Below are 16,574 nucleotides of genomic sequence, written 5' to 3'. Positions count from 1 at the left end.
TTTTAGACGGGCAGGGATGGGGAACAGGTGGTGTTCAGGGGTAGATAAGAAGTCAACAGTAGATGTCACATAGAAGTGGTGTACATCATCTGAAAGCTGTGAACCTGAAGATTAATTTGAGACGCGGCTCAGCACTGTGTGTCAAGTTGTTCTTGTGATGAATCAGAAATAAAATCCATTCATTCATTAGAAGTATATGATGGCCATTCCCATGCTCTATTATGTCTCATAAATTGTTGCATCAATTTTTGGCCAGCTTTCTTCAGCGTGTGTAGGAAATTAATGTTTTTCTACCGGCCAGAGTGGCGTGAGGTCTCCATAACTTCCTCGCCAAAGGTCTACTCGCATTTGGCGTCTGGCAAGTGTTAATTTTGGACCCTGAGCCGAAGGTAGCATCTTCAAATTGCTCAATCAAAAAACCCAAAGATATTAAATTTACAGAGATATAGAATAGAGAGGAGCAGTAAAAAAATCACATTTGAGACAAGAGAAGTAAAAATAGTTCATAGAAAAAGAGAGGGGAGCTGTCAAATGCAGAAAAGTGAGAGAAATATCATATGCTAAATGTGTGCAAAAATACAGGTACTCAGTGGCATGAAGAACACAAAAAAGGCTTGGGTTGTGTGAAGTTTGGCACCCTTCCTCCCACAGCATCAACAAGTTTATGCATGTCTTTAGAAACAGTACCATTAACCCTCTGAGACCCACAATAGAGCCGTTTTAGTCTTCTTTAGGGGGATGCAGGGGTTCTTTAGGGGGAGATAGCAGGTCAACAGTTGGAAACCTGAAGATTAATTTGAGATGCAGCTCAGCACTGTGGGTCAAGTTGTTCTAGTCATAAATACACATGAATGAATTCATTAATTAAGATAAATTGTGAACATATGTAAGGGCTTAGAATATGATGATAGAAGTATATGATGGCCATGCTCTATTATGTCTCATAATTTGTTGCAGCAATTTTTGGGTTGATACCATTTGTTACACAGCTTTGGTGCTAAATGTAACCATTTTTTACCACTCGAGAATTGATAAAAATGATCAAGGAGGAGTGAAATGTCTCCTATGGGGACTAACATCATCACACATGAATACAGTTGGGCTCATTGGATCCACAAGAGTCTCAGCTTTACAGTGATACCCAATTTATGTATTTCAAGACTGTTTAGGGACCCCAGTATGCAGACATATTCAAACACACCATTTTAGAATAGGAGAAAATAACAAAACTGCATGTGATTATCATGAACTTGTCTGTTAAGAAGATACACAGAGGTCAGAGGGACCCCTTTGAAAATGGCCATGCCAGTTTTTCCACACCAAAATTTAGCCTAAATTTACAGCGTCATTTAGCCTCCTTCCCCAAGAGCTTTCATGACATTGAAGTTGTTATGAATGGATTCCTTAGGCTCTAGTTTCATGTGATATATGAACCTTCACTCTAGTTCTAAAGCTGAACCTGCTGCAGCCTCTGAACGACAGTAGCACGGATATCATGGGGTTGAAATAGAACATAGACATTTTCTCCTGACTCTCATCTACTTCCAATGCTGATCCCATCCCAATCCGGACCGATGTGTTACAGCATTCCTGGCCTGCAAATCCTACACAATTTCCAGTCTGATTTTGATCATATATTAGGTGTTCTCTTTGTTAACTAAGTAAATAAAACGTGGCCATATTTCACTCCTGGCCCAGTTTAATGGAGTGGGTGGACTGGTTCAAACCGATGCAAAGGTTTCAGCTGTTTTACTGCGTTTAAGTTACTGTATTCAGTGACTCCCTCTAATTCAGTCAATCTTCTTCTTCTCTGAAAAAAATATTCAAGTTTCTTAGAACTAACTTGTGTGTATTTTATAAAATGTTGGTTATTGAGGTTAGATGTTCTAAGAAGTGAGCTGAGTTTGTTGGCTGTCCTGGCCTCCCCTCTACTTCTCCCTTTGTCTTCCCAGTGACCTCTGTGGTGTGGTCAGCAGTGGGCTAGTCTCTGGCTCAGCACCACCCTGGGCTGGCCTCATCTGTCTCTCTCATTAGCAATCATCCCCCTTCTCTCCCCCGCTTTTCCTCCTTCTCCTTCATCTCTTCCTCCCTCCCCTCTGTACTCTCCACCAGAGACTCTAACCTCTCTTTCCTCCCACAGTGTGATGCCGTCTGGGCCGGGGGCCAGCATATATATGTGTGTGTCTGCGTGTAAGAGAGAGAGAGAGAGAGAGAGAGAGAGAGAGACCCACCTTGGCTGGGTCAGACAGACACACCCTCATAATCACTGCAACGACCCAGCTGCTGCATCGCACTTTGATATCATTGCTGTAACCTTTACTTGTCATTATCGTAACCTTTTTACATAGCTGTCATTTCCGCCACCAGTTACACTTGCAAGCCGGGGTCTGGGTAATGCACCGTCAGCTTTTGTAGCGCTGAAGGGCATGTTTAAACCTTAGCGCTGGTTGTTTTCACCTTGCTCTGTTTATGTTGGCAGCAGCCATATGCTCAGACCGAATGTAAAAGTACAGAGGGTGTTTAGCCTTTTGGTCTGCCAGTAGAAAGGATGAGGATCATTCCACTTTATTACAACTTGGGTCTTGTTTTTGTACTTTTTGCCATCATTCCTATTGGTGATCATAACAATACACTTACCAAGTCATTACCGTGACACTGAGATCTAAAAGTGGTCGATGGTATGCCACTTTTGTTTTAGTGGTATATTCTGATTTTTAGTCCCAGTTCAGACCTGGCATAACATGTGTCTGTCAAAGTTAACACAATAATAAGTTAACGCAAAGTCGTTTTAATGCCACTAATTTCTTTAAAGCAGCAATAGGCGAGATTGGAGTTTATTTTGAGATTAAATTAAGATAAAAAAAAATTAGGAGGAAAACAACCAATCAGAGCTGAGCTGGAGCCTTGCCGTCTCTGAGCAGCTGTCAATCACTCGCGAACTCCGATCAAACTAGGCAGCGCTGATCAAATATGAATCAATATTCTGTTACTGTAATGCCTATTTCTCTCCTCAAATGTTCTCAGAAACATCTTGTAGTGTACTGTTTAGCTGTAAAATGAGAAAGTGTGCTCTGGCTGGTGGGCGGTGCTTGGTATTTCCTCAAGAAATCTCAACATGGCTGCTGGTGTCACAAACTTTCTCATTTTACAGCTAAACTCTGCACTACAAGATGATTCTAAAAACATTTGAGGAGAGAAATAGGCATAACAGTAACAGAATATTGATTCATATTTGATCAGCGCTGCCTAGTTTGACTGTTTGGTCGGAGTTCAGAGTGATTGAAAGCCGGCTCTCATAGACGGCAGCTGGACAGCATACCTCAGATCAGCTCTGACTGCAGTGAAATCTTGCAGATGTCGTTAGGAGCACCGGAGGACAGAGAGGCACATGATTTTTTTCAGGTTACCTGTTTCCTGTACTACTGTGACGATATAGCGACCGTTTTATAAAAATAACTCTTTTTAATCATATTTGCTCCAATCTCGCCTACTTCAGCTTTAAAGTACCAAACATAAAAGTACACATTATGCAGAATAATGTATATTACTGGATTATACTTATTGATGCATGTTCAGTGTTCATCACTTTAATGTTGCAGCTGGTAAAGGTGGAGCTCATTTTATTGACTTTATAAACTGCTGGGTAGTTTAATCTATAATAATACATCATTTATTTGTTGATTATATTTTGTATTAATAATCTGAATCTGTAAAGTAACTAAAGTTATTAAATCAATGTAGTGGAGTAAAAAGTACAATATTTCCCTCTGAGATGTAGTGGAGTAGAAGTAGAAAGTATGAGAACATGGAAATACTCAAGTAAAGAACAAGTACCTCAGAATTGTACTTAAGTACAGTACTTGAGTAAATGTACTTAGTTACTTTCCACCACTGAGTACATGTTATACTGCTGTGTTTTTCTAAGCATTCTTTACTGCACCTGTTGGATTAAAATAATTGTTGATTATTTAACTGAGAAGTAGTAATGTGTTTTTGATACCTTCACTTTTTTGCATCAAATCATACCGGGATGTTTGCTGAAATTGATTGGATGTGGCACAGCCCTACCTAGAAACATTTCCACCAGCCGCCACTGTTGGTACCGATGGATTCTTTAGGTTTTCTAGTTTCATATGATGCCAGTAATTTTTCTCTAGCTTTAACACTTTAAACCGGTTTAGCTGTTCTGAACAAGTACAAACGTTTTGATCTTCCCCATCAGACTTTGTTGTACTGATGTCCCTGTGTTCCCAGATCTCAACAATTACTTTCGTAAGTACAATATTATCAGAACTGATAGAAATGATGGCCAATCAGTAACCTTACCAAACTTGTCAGTGTTTCCAGGTTTCGCTGTATTGGGAAAACTTACTGTGTGTACTGTGTTGTACTTTTGGGAGTCATTGGAAGTGAATCCGGCCTGAGACATAAGTTCTCTTTACCACAGCAGCACTCTCAGAGGAAAAGGGAAGTGGGACATTGTGTTATTGTTGACAACCAAACCATCAAAAGTTATCCAGTAGCCCACTAGTCAATCAGTGGTTAATATTACCCAGAGGGGCATCACTTAGAACTCGGATGCTGTGTTGAGCCATCTTAGGGAGTGTTATGTGGAGTTCTCTTACAAGCCACGAGCCAGTACAGTGTCTTCACATTATCTGTTATGCCAGTTTGTGTCTCGACATCTCTCAGTGATACTGTTTGAAGAATCCAGCAATTGGCTGCGGGAGGCAAAATGGCTGCTGTGTGAAGTGCATATCAGTACAGTAGCCAAGCAGGCCGTCCTCCAGCTTCAGGACCATATTCTGTCCCCTGGTTCAAGTGTCTGTAGACCAACTACAGAGGCATCAAAGTGAAGTTAGCCACTGTTGCAATGACTGGCATGCACTTTTAACATATTACAAATGTGTTTTTTTCCCACACCCTCTGTGTAATCCAAAATGCCGGGGCTTAATTGAAGTAGCACGGGAGCTCCCTGTGTTAACCAAAGCTGGTGTGAGGAAACCTTTTTAAGTCTGATTCGCCTGGAGGCTTCGGGTCTTGCGAGAGAACAAGTGGGCGTTCGTTTGTTCATCAAGCTTTGTTATGCAGGTTTTTTTAGTTTTACTCACTAAAGGAAAGGCTCACTGAACTTAAGATCGTAGACACATTTTAGAAGCCTCACCCCTTTTAAACTCGCAACGAGACTAATTATGTATATATGTGTTTTTGTGTGTGAGAGAGAGAGGTAGAGGTCGTAAAGTGTGCACATTTTCAATGCACACATTTGTGTGAGTGGGTGTGAGTATGTAGGAGGGTGTGTGAAGCATTGTAATACTACTGAAGTCAGATTTGTCAGTTACAGTCGATGAAGTTGTTTTCTGTAATGCGGAACAAGCTTTATTCATGTGCTCTCTTTAAATTTAAGATATTTTTAGGTAGGGCTGGTCGATTATGGCAAAAAAATTGTATTTTGGTCAATATTGAGATCACGATTATTTAACATGATTATTCATTGGCTTTGGAAACATCATGCATTTACAGTAGAAAGAAAATTGTTCACATTTTAAAGTTAAATGCATCAATCTGGTGAACTTTGAGAGCAAAATGAAGAGGCTATGAGGAACTCTGTTTTCGAGTAAACAATTTAATCATAAACATATTGGTTGTATAGATATAAATGGTGATGACACGGCAAAAAAAGTCACACCCACAGAGCATGATAAACGAGACAGGGTTTCAAGACTGGAGTGAGGGCGCAGAGAGTCCACGGCCCCAGGAAGCGCCGAGGCCGGAGCCACAAGCCACAAGCCACCTTCACCCCGGGCCTTTCCAAACCGATCTAGAGCTGGTTGCAGCGCACCGTCACGGAGGAAATGCCCCCGGCGAGGGCCTGCCAGCGCCGGGTAGTGGCCGTCCTTGAACCGCTAAGCGGGGCGAAAGCGCTGTAAAGGAAAGGGGTGCGCTGGATTTTTAACACAAGACAAAATGAGAGCATCATTGCTAAAGGAATGAGGCACAATAAACGTTTTATCTCTATTATCTTGTTTTGGTAATTGTTGGAAAACCAAAATCCTACTTGTCGCTGTAAAGGTCTACAGTTTGCCTCTCTGTGTCTATGTTGAGCTGCCTCAGTGGCTCTTGGTTTTGAGCACTTACCTTGGGAACCATCTTGAGTAGCACACTGTCACTCTGTGGGGTCTTCCTTCTCTCCTATCTTCCTTCTTTCGTCTGGTGTCTTTGTTCTGTGTGGAACAAAGACAGGTGTAGTATCCACCGTCCTCAAAAACAAGCAGCAGCAAACAAAAGAAAATGGCCCCATCGTGCTAGAGACATGCCTACACAATCCCAATACACACTTCTTTCACCAAGCCTCTGGAGTCAGTTCTTCATTTAATATCACTGGCCATAAATCACCATAGTAATGCCTCCTCATTTGATTTGAGGGGATCTGATTATGCCTTATTGCGGAGTCATTTGAGCTGAGCTAAATTATGAATCACCATCAGCCTATTGTTTTTTTTTTTAATGTCCTCCCAACGCCCTTTCTGTGTTAATTGAAGTCATTCAAACCTGGGGAGTGACAGCGTGGTTCGTATGCATGATGGCATTCATGGCAACCTATCATAAACACTATGTATGCTCTTAAATAAGTTCACCTGAACTTTTTAGCCACGCTAGCAGCGAGGCCCTAGGGATGCTAATATCTGTCGGTCGGCCAGATTTATTGGCATCAACTTTTGTACAGTCATTCATGGTTCTCAGACTTGGTATTCTAATGATTTAGCTGATGATCCCCTGACCCCCTCTAGTGCCACCATGAGGTTGTAGATTTGAGTGAATTTCTGGATGGATTGCCATGGAATTTGGTAAACATATCTATGTTCCCCTCTGGATGAATTACAATAACTTTGGTGATCCCTAATCAAAACCAGAAGTGTCTCCTTAGTCCAATCAAAGAGTATAGAAGCAAAGAGACGAAACTCCAGTGCTTTTTTTTTTTTTTTTTTGACAATGGCCGCTAGATGGCGCTGTGGTAGTTATATGACATATCGGGTTCTGCCAGCTTTCTGCTGGCTGTATGGAGCTGTAATAATGGATATATTGGCTGTAATTCATCACTGTTATTATCTTCTAATACACCCATGGGCTGTATGCTGTCAGCCTGTACCGTGGTGGATGTATTAACGTCTCTGTTCCCAAACAACCGGCTATCGGACAGTAGCGCTAGTAGCATGACATAAACAGAATTTAATGGAGTTGTAGGCAGGATCTGAAATTGTCTTTTTTCACTTTTTTTTTTGTCTGCCACTCAGAAATTTTATCTGCCACTTTTGAAATCTCTGCATTAAATGGAGGAACAACATTTTAGATCTGATGTCATTCAATGTTCGATATATTTTACATAAACATTATATACATGGTAAATTACAGTGTTCAAATTACACCGTAGCCTCTGGGGGAGCCCTATTTTTTTAGCATGGGAGGGTAGTGTACACAGTAATGTACTGTTCTTTGTTATTATCATCTATAGTGGTTATTTGAATAAAAAAACAATTCAAATGATTATGATTATTTAGATATTTGTTTTGATTAAAACAAATATTGGTGAATTGTTAGGAAGTTTAACAGGTCATAATTCCCTCTCTAATGTGAAAACATCTCCTTCAAGTTTCTTGCCAAAAACTTAGTTTTACGAGATTACATTTGAACGCATCATGATAACGTTGTAATTTAGATATAATAGTCATTTTGCTGAGCAGACCGTGAACGCCTCATAATAATAACTGAATGGCACCTCTGGTAACATTAACAGTATTTATCCAAGCAGGACTGTGCTGCTAACGGCTGCTAACAGCTAACTCTCATCCTGCTTATTTCAACACAGATGTGTTGTTCACAGTGTCGCATTATCAGGGAGAAATAGGATGTGTCCCCTCAGATTTAGTAGCGCCACGCTGTTGAACGCTTTTTTCTCTCCGCCTTGTCTCTGGTCCCAAACGAACTGAAACACGATACGCTGTGCGTATGCGTCATTGTGCAGCGTAACTGGCAGAGCATCGATAAGAGAAATCAATAGTCACGGAGACATGAGATGCCAAGAAAGCGGACAACTACGGTTCTCTATTCCCATCGCTAGCGTTTTCCCTGCCTGCCAAAGTGGTGGATGTCCTGATGATTTCACCCGCCACTGCCAACAATTTACCCGCATTTGGCGGGTGCTAATTTCAGACCCTGGTTGTAGGTTATTTACTAACACGCAGGACAAAAGCACAGAGCACAACTTCTTATACATCCATGGTCTGTGCTCTATTGTACCCTCTTCTACATCCATTCTACAGCACTGCTGCTGGGCGCTGATGTTTCAATGGAACGAACAATTGACTTTCACTTCTTAGCAACATACGTTCTTTGGTTGAATCACAAATGAATCTCGATGTCTTTTTGGAGGTGCCCTGGTTCACTAAGAGTCATCTGCAGCTCTTCATCTAGCCAGCTGACTGTGGATGTCTCTCTTTTATACCATTCTTCCCTGCAATATTTAAAACCAACCTGCTAACCAAATAGTGCTCAATATGTCCATATGTTGTTGTGTAGACCAGTTTATATTGAACAGTAATACTGCTAACAAAGCAACGCTAATCTCGGTGGGCAAAACAATACATTTCCTATAGCGGCTTCACAATGGGCAGTGCATTGCATGTCATCCCCCTTTCGTTCTCCCCACATTTCCTGTCTATCTGTTGGCCATATACTATCAATTAAAGCCTAACGTCCCATGTTAGATCAGCGTGTTGAACACAATCCAGTCTGTGATTGTTCTTGCACTTTTTTTTTCATCAGCGGGGTCAGAGCTCAGGTTCAACCATTTGAGATGACAGTAGCGGAGCAGAGACGTCCGTCATTATCTCGCTCAAGGGCACTCACAATCACATATATCTTTAATGGAGACTGACCCTGTGACCTTCTGGTCACAGAAGATCGCCTCTCAAAACACAAAGCCTGCCCGCTGTCTCCTCAAATCACAGCTCCTGTATTACTGTATGCCTGTAATGGTCGGTTTGGATTGGTATGGTTCAAGACCTAAAATTATAAGCTGGTGTGAGATAATATCAGAGCAGAAAGCTATGCGTAGCAGCGATGCTGCATAGTTACATAAGGCCTGAGCTGAAGTTGACTTTTCCAGTTTTGTGGGGAGGGGAGGGGTTCACTCTGGCTCCTCGCGGTGCCTCTCTGCAGCTCCCTTGGCCCTCAGCTCTCTTCTCCTCATCTCCTGCTCTCCACTGTGCTTCCCACTGCTAAGTTTTTCTTCTTCCAGCTCTTTTGGCCCAGAGTTTCTGCTTTTTTTTTTTTTTTTCTTCCACTATGGCCAACTTTGACTTCTGTGCTCTTTCACTACATGTGGATTTCTTCCATCTATATCCTGCTTGTCCTCTGTTGAAACTCCTTATCCTTCTGTGCCCTGTCTCAACTTGTGTGCGTGCGTGCGTGCGTGCGTGCGTGCGTGCGTGCGTGCGTGCGTGCGTGCGTGCGTGCGTGCGTGCGTGCGGCTACTGTACATCACTGCTGGCTGTTCTCATTTTCCCTCCTCACGCCGTATCCCACTTTCACACAGACACCTAGAAACACACACTCGCACACCTGTCTCCTTATGCCCTGTGGCTGGGCAGCGGTGTACTGTAGCATACTGTAGGATATGTGTGTGTGTGTGTCTGTGTGTGTGTGTGTGTGTGTGAGTGACTGCAGCTGCTTTTGGCCATCCAGGCTGCCTCCTCGTTTTCAGCTTCATTTCCCCCCCTAATGAAGATTCAGAGGCAGCGCAGCTACTGGCACAGGGCAGGAGAGGAGAGGAGAGGGAAGGAGGGAGGGGGGGGATGAGGAATGAGGGATAGGGGAGGTAGCAATGACAGCGGGAAGAGAAGGGAGGCAGAAATGAGAGTCGGAGGGAGAGGAAAGAGAAGAGGAAGCGTCAAGATGGAGGGAGAAGAAAGTATGGGAGAATCCTGAGGAAGAGAGAGAGGCAGGCAAGAGAAAAAAGGAGGAGGAGAAGAGAAGGAGAGAAGATGAATGGGGAAGAGAGGGCAGCTACAACAGAGGAAAGAGAGGGGAAAGGCTGATGAGTTTTGTGATAAAGATGACTAGAGAGAAAGTAGCCCTCTCTCTTCCTCTCTCTCCTAATTAGCTCCCTGGCTGTGATGAATGGCACAGCACTTAGGACCCAATCGGCGAGCCGACCTTGTCATGTGTGTTGATGGGGTGGGGTGACTCTACCCCCCCACACCCACCACCCACCTCCCCACCTCTGTCCCACTCTTACCTATTGTACCACCTCCTGTGGAAGCAGATGCTGCTAATATCGAGGTGTGTTTGTGTGTGTACACGTGTGTGTGCGCACGCTGACTTGTCCACGGTGTTTGTGTGAGTGGGCGCTTTGTCCTCCAGCCTCGATGGCTGGCAGTTCCACACATCGGTGTAAACACTCTCAGTTGTGCACTTACACCCATACCTGCCTCATTCTATAGGTGGTGCCTTTTGTTTGGCAGCATTAGATGTGATATTATCAGTTTAGAGTTAACACTGTCATATAAGATGATTAACAAGATGATGGAACATCCCTTTATTTTGCATGGAAGCTGTTCTAATTCAAGGCCTTAATTGCTTGACTTTGATTTTTGATTTTACTTTGTCTTTTAGAAGTCCTGCTTTTTTCTCACTGCATAACTGTTCCACTGAGACGTTCTGTGTTCTTGTTTTTCCCATTGGGGATTTTTGGTTTGAAATTTGATATAAAAAAACTCTAATGTATAAAGTCCATTTCAGTTTGGGTTTCTTACAATATGCATCTTATTTTTATAGGTTTGGCCATCAGTCCTATCTGTAATAATACGATTTCACTCATCAACTATTTGCTGGGATCTTGGAACGCTGCAACACCGCAAAAAAACATCAATAAAAAATTATGGGGAAACAGACAGAGCTGAAACAATTAGTCCGTTTATTGATATAATCGTTGAACTCATTTATAAAGCAACAAACATTCTTTGGTTCCAGATTGTAAAATGTGAGGATTTTTGGTAACACTTTATAATAACCATCATTTTTAAAAGGTAAAATGTAGTTAATAGTTATTTTTCTGTTAGCAAACCATGAAATGATAATTAATAATGTTTACTAATTATTAATAATGTTATAATTTATGTTAGTTTAATGTTGCACACATAACATTTTATATACTATATTAAGTATTTGTTAATGATTTCAAAATGATTTGTAAACCTAAGAAATTGTTTGTAAAACATCGATAAACATTACATAGAAAGATGGACCAGATATTTGTACACTTTGTTAATGGTTATTAAATGTTTTTTTAAACCATCTATAAATATTATTTGGATAACTATTATAAATCTAAATCTTAGTCAACTAAGACTAAAATCACAGATTAGTCGACTAATCCAGTGATTCTCAAAGTGGGGTCCGGGGACCCCCAGGCGTCCATGGCACTCTGTCAGGGGGTCCGCGAAGTAATTTACTATAAATTATGAAATTGTGCTGTATCATTCAAAAGTACATATCCAATAAATAAAGCATATTGTATCCATTACTCCCAACCACGTTAGCTTTGGGCCAATAGAAACTCTGATGTGTTTATGACACATCACGTCAACCTGTCATGAATCAGTCACTTCACTCAGGGAGCAACGAACCGTTCCTGCTGCTGCTTAGCTTAGCTTATTAACCAGCTAGCTCGCCGGTGAGCATGGAGGAATATTTCAGTCAGTCCACATCGTCCAGTGATACTAAGACCAAACTAGCTAAATTGAGAAAATATGATGACAGTTATATCGAGCGACAGCGACGGGAGACTAAAATCTGTGTCTTCAGGTGCTAGCGAACGAAGCCATGAAGCCGGCCAAGCTAAAGAGACATCTGATTACAAAGCACCCGGAATATCAGAGCTAAACAAAGTGGTGTTATTTCAGATTGAAACAGGTCTGAAGTATTTTGGTTGACAAGTTTTAAAATACTAATAGTTCCAATGGCATCTAAGAGTACAAAATGTAGTAGGCTAAGCATATGCTTAATCGGTGTTAAGATTATGAGGGTTCCTTGGATATTTTCCCCCTGTAAGGAGTCCCTTACCCCAAAATGTTTGAGAACCCCTGGACTAATCCACTAAGAGGGGGCAGTCTTATACAATATTATCATAGCTGACAGATAATAAATAAGACCCAAGTTATAATAAACAGCAATGAAACATTCGTCCTTGTGTGAGAACACCGGAGACAGGCATCTTGAAAACAATGTGTGTGGTTCAATGGATGCATTTGAATACTCTAAACAAGGCGGTTGTTCCTATGTGGTACCTTGTTAGCGATGTGTTCTCTTGAGTGTGTTTGTGATTATGATAGCTGGAACCACATAGATATGTTTTAGCCCCAGGTCTGCTGTGTTTCCATCAGTCAGTCATGGCGTGTGTCTCAGATCCAGTGTGCTGTGTCTCTTCCCCCCTGCAGAGCAGTAAAAACTGGCGGGCTGCGGTAGATCTGACGGGCCGGCTGCTGACAGCTCATGGTCAGGGATATGGAAAGGCTGGCCAGCCAACCTCCCACACCACCGACTCACTGCAGGTAGGACGCCAGTGACTTCCTCCTCATCCATTCATTCATCTGCCTGTCTCTCTGTGTGTTCGTGGGTGTTGGACAGTGAAGCCAAGACATGTCTTGTTCTACAGATTAATGTAATAATTCCCAAATAGCTCTTGAATATAAAATAGATTTTGCACTTAGTTGAAAATAAACCCAATAATGTGCTTGCACTTGAAGAATTCTGTAATGAAATGTCCTCACTGATATTGTATAACCATTTCACTGATTATTTAATACCCCATTATTTTGTTATTAGTAGTTCATTACATTTCCAAACTGATGATAGAATTATTTTTGAGTGACACTATGTTGAGTTTCACTTTAGGGGGACAGATAGAATACATCTGCACCGAGTTTTAGCCCACTAACACGGACATCTGAAAAAAGCTCCCTCAAAGATATTTGTTGTTAGTTGTGTTGTACTGTTGTTTTATACGTCTATAGTGTTGCAGTGTATACAGTGTTGCTGCTAGCACATTTTCCTGCCTGGGTTTGTGGAGCTCTATCCAGAAGATGGATGGCTGCATAAGCTCATTAAGAAGGCCACCCCTGTGGTAGGCTCTGCGCATGAGACTTTAACTTAATGGACCATGTTGTTGCCTCGTGCTGCATATTACTGTTTGTTTTACCTTCTTAAACATCCTGGCAACATTTTTTCAAGTCCATTTTTTAAATGTGTTTAATGTGTTTTTTTCTGGGGGGGGGGTTCATAATGTACAACCGAACGCTGAATAAGACATTTCTAGGTAATCAAAGTGTTACAACTACGGCTGTCACAGTTAACACGATAACGTGTTAGCGCAAATTCAATTTAACGCCACTCATCTCTTTAACGCATTAACACAATCGATATTCGGAGTTCATAACTTTTGTCTACACGCTGTTGATGGCGCTATAAAATGAATATGTGACAAATTGTGCACTCAAGAGTACAAACTACATGTTTTACACCACTGGTTCCAAAACTGGGGGTCCTGACCCCAACTAGGAGTCGCCAAAGCTTCACAGAGGATCGCGAGATCTTCTTGATTTGAAGGGGTATAAGACAACTTTTTAAGGAAATATACAGTTGGCCTATATCTCAGCTTTTCATTTATTCATGTGAAGAACACTAACTGCAATTGTTATTTTTAAAGTTTGGATTACTATTTAAGATACTGTATAAACAGGATAAGTGCACGGTGAATACCTCAACACAAGCTATATTCACAGAGCCTTCCCTCTCTGGTAAACAGCCTCGTCCTGCAATAGAAAAGTATGCAGTTATAACAACCAAAGAGCTAACAATGGCCAAGCGTCAGGGAGGAGAAAACACTGAATTTGTCAAAAAGACACCTATTAAGTATAAATGACTGTTAAAAAAAAAAAAAAAAAAATACACGATACAGAGAATTTTATTAAAAGTTCCTAAAACTTACAGGAAAACTCATCTCTGATGCAATATTCACAGGAAATATCTGCTCAAAATTCATCTAAATTTAGTTTTACACAAACTTCCTGCAGTTATTGCACTCACTATTTTTGTACAAATAGTGAACAGTTTATCAGTTGTTCTGTCCTGTTATGTTATGCATTAAATATAATGTGAACTATTCATAAAATATGTCACTTAGTCAGGGGTGTTCCGTTTATTCAATAATAGAAAAAGGGTCCCCTGAGAAACAAGGTTGGGAACCACTGTTTCACACAATCAGTTAACGTTGTCTGGAGGCTCCCTGTGTCCTCTCCTAGTAAAAGTTCATCTGTGAACACCTGACATCGCTCTCCAAACTCTGCCAGGCTGCGTCATCACCGCTAGCAATGCAGCCCCAACCGACATTTGAGAGTCTGTGTTAATGAGGAGGCAGGGTTGTGGTGTTACAAAGTCAACGTAGGGGTCGACAGAACCGTTTCTTTGGTGGCTCCCATGCTGCTCAGGAGCTTCTGGATCCTTCCGTGTCGGCAGTCCATCCCCAACTCTATCGCATCAAGACACAGCTGCATGTGCTTGGGCTTCTGTCCAAGTGCATATGTGCTGTCAAAAGCTCATGACAATTTATACAACATGGTGCTGAACCAGCCTGTGCCCTCCAGATGTGTAGAGGCTCTACACAGCATACAGTATATGTTTGCTGTTTAAAATGGATGGTCAGCTCAGTACATATCTTTAAGGCATCCTTAGCCTTTGTTTATGTTAGAAAATCAATACAAGACGTTATATCATCAGTTTCTTTAGTCTTTGATATCAATATTAGTATTGGCCTTAAAAAATCCAGTCACCTCTTGGGCTCTGGAACAAAACATTGCATCAGGATTTCAACCCCATAATGTCATATTTTAATTATGTAGGGACTACAGATGATTTAATAAATACTGCACCAATATAAAACCCTGTAATGTAACGATGTATTACATTATAGATAAAATATAGTACCCCGTCAATGCAGGCGGGATTCTTAGCTGATCGTCTCAGTGACGTCGTGTGAAACTGCGATGACATCATCTTCAACGCGACACGCACTGGATTCTTTTATTGGCAACCAAACAAAGGAACATCTGCACTTCGCCAAATGACCACGGTGTAGTTTTGCGGGCTGCCATTTTTTTTTTTTTAGATCTAGGTTAAGTCAATAAGAAAAATGTGGTCTCTATTGACGGTAACATGGCTATTTCAAACTGGTGGGTTTGTGCAGGATGTGCCGTGTCACGCTAGTGACTATTCTCTCTGACCAGCCAGTGGTCTGCAGTGTTTTAACTCCACCTTCTAGTATCAGCTCAGCTCCCTTGGAACCTCGACCGAGGTGGTACCAAAAAAAGTACCAGGTACTATCCACAACTTTTGCCAATGGAAAACCAAAAAAGAACGGTTCCAAGCAAGTGGAGCCGTGCCGCACCATGCAGTGGAAATACGGCAATAGACACACTAAAAGCTAGGGCTGTTAAAGTTAACGCCATGATAACACGTTAACACAAATTTATTTTAATGCCACTAATTTCAATTTTACAGTGAACGTTGGTATCATATCAAACTAGGAGACCTAAGGAATCCATCGGTACCAGCCATGTCATGCTAACTTGTCCCAAAGGAGGCAAATAACGCTCCAAACTTAAGCTAAAGTTTATCAAGGAAGAACTGGCATGGCCATTTTCAAAGGGGTCCCTTGACCTCTGACCTCCAGATCAGTGAATGTAAATGGGTTCTATGGGTACCCACGAGTCTCCCCTTTACAGACATGCCCACTTTATGATAATCACATGCAGTTTGGGGCAAGTCATAGTCAAGTCAGCACACTGACACACTGACAGCTGTTGTTGCCTGTTGGGCTGCAGTTTGCCATCTTATGATTGGAGCATATTGTTTTATGCTAAATGCAGTACCTGTGAGGGTTTCTGGACAATATCTGTCTGATTTCCAATAATAAATATATACATACATTTGCATAAAACAGCAAATTTGTCCACTCCCATGTTGATGAGAGTATTAAATACTTGACAAATCTCCCTTTAAGGTACATTTTGAACAGATAAAAAATGTGTGATTAATTTGCAATTAATAGCAATTAACCATGGACAATCATGATATTAATCGTGATTAAATATTTTAGTTGATTGACATCACTAACAACAACACATAGACATAGTGTGACTGCTGACTGACAGAGAGCAGTACAGCTGTGTCCAGAAGAGATAAGAGAATTTCCATGATGTTTCTTTTTTTAATTTGTTTTTTATTGTTTCTTTTGTATTAGATCTTTGATTAACAATCTTGTCTTATTCATTTAACAAACAGGGAGGTGTGTTTGTGTGCATTCCAGCTCTGGTTCGTGCGGCTGGCCCTCCTCACCAAGCTGAACCTCTTCCAAAATGCTGAACTGGAGTGCGAGCCCTTTGGCAACCTGGATCAACCAGACCTCTACTATGAGTACTACCCCACTGTTTACCCTGGGAGGAGAGGTACATGCACAC

General features: G+C 41.5%; 1 protein-coding gene across 2 annotated transcripts in view; it reads left to right on the top strand.

Moving 5' to 3' along the window:
- The window catches only part of trappc12 (trafficking protein particle complex subunit 12), a 47,274-nt gene that overhangs the window by 10,838 nt on the left and 19,862 nt on the right, over positions 1–16,574 (top strand). For both annotated transcript variants that reach the window (XM_074659960.1, XM_074659961.1), the window contains exons 4-5: positions 12,498–12,611; positions 16,424–16,562. In XM_074659960.1, the coding sequence (XP_074516061.1) occupies positions 12,498–12,611; positions 16,424–16,562 (253 nt within the window). The remainder of the gene's footprint in view (positions 1–12,497; positions 12,612–16,423; positions 16,563–16,574) is intronic.

This window comes from Sebastes fasciatus, chromosome 15 (assembly GCF_043250625.1).
Source record: "Sebastes fasciatus isolate fSebFas1 chromosome 15, fSebFas1.pri, whole genome shotgun sequence".
NCBI classification, from domain to species: domain Eukaryota; kingdom Metazoa; phylum Chordata; class Actinopteri; order Perciformes; family Sebastidae; genus Sebastes; species Sebastes fasciatus.
The sequence above is the reverse complement of the archived record's forward strand: the minus strand, read 5'-3'. Positions and strand labels throughout refer to the sequence as shown.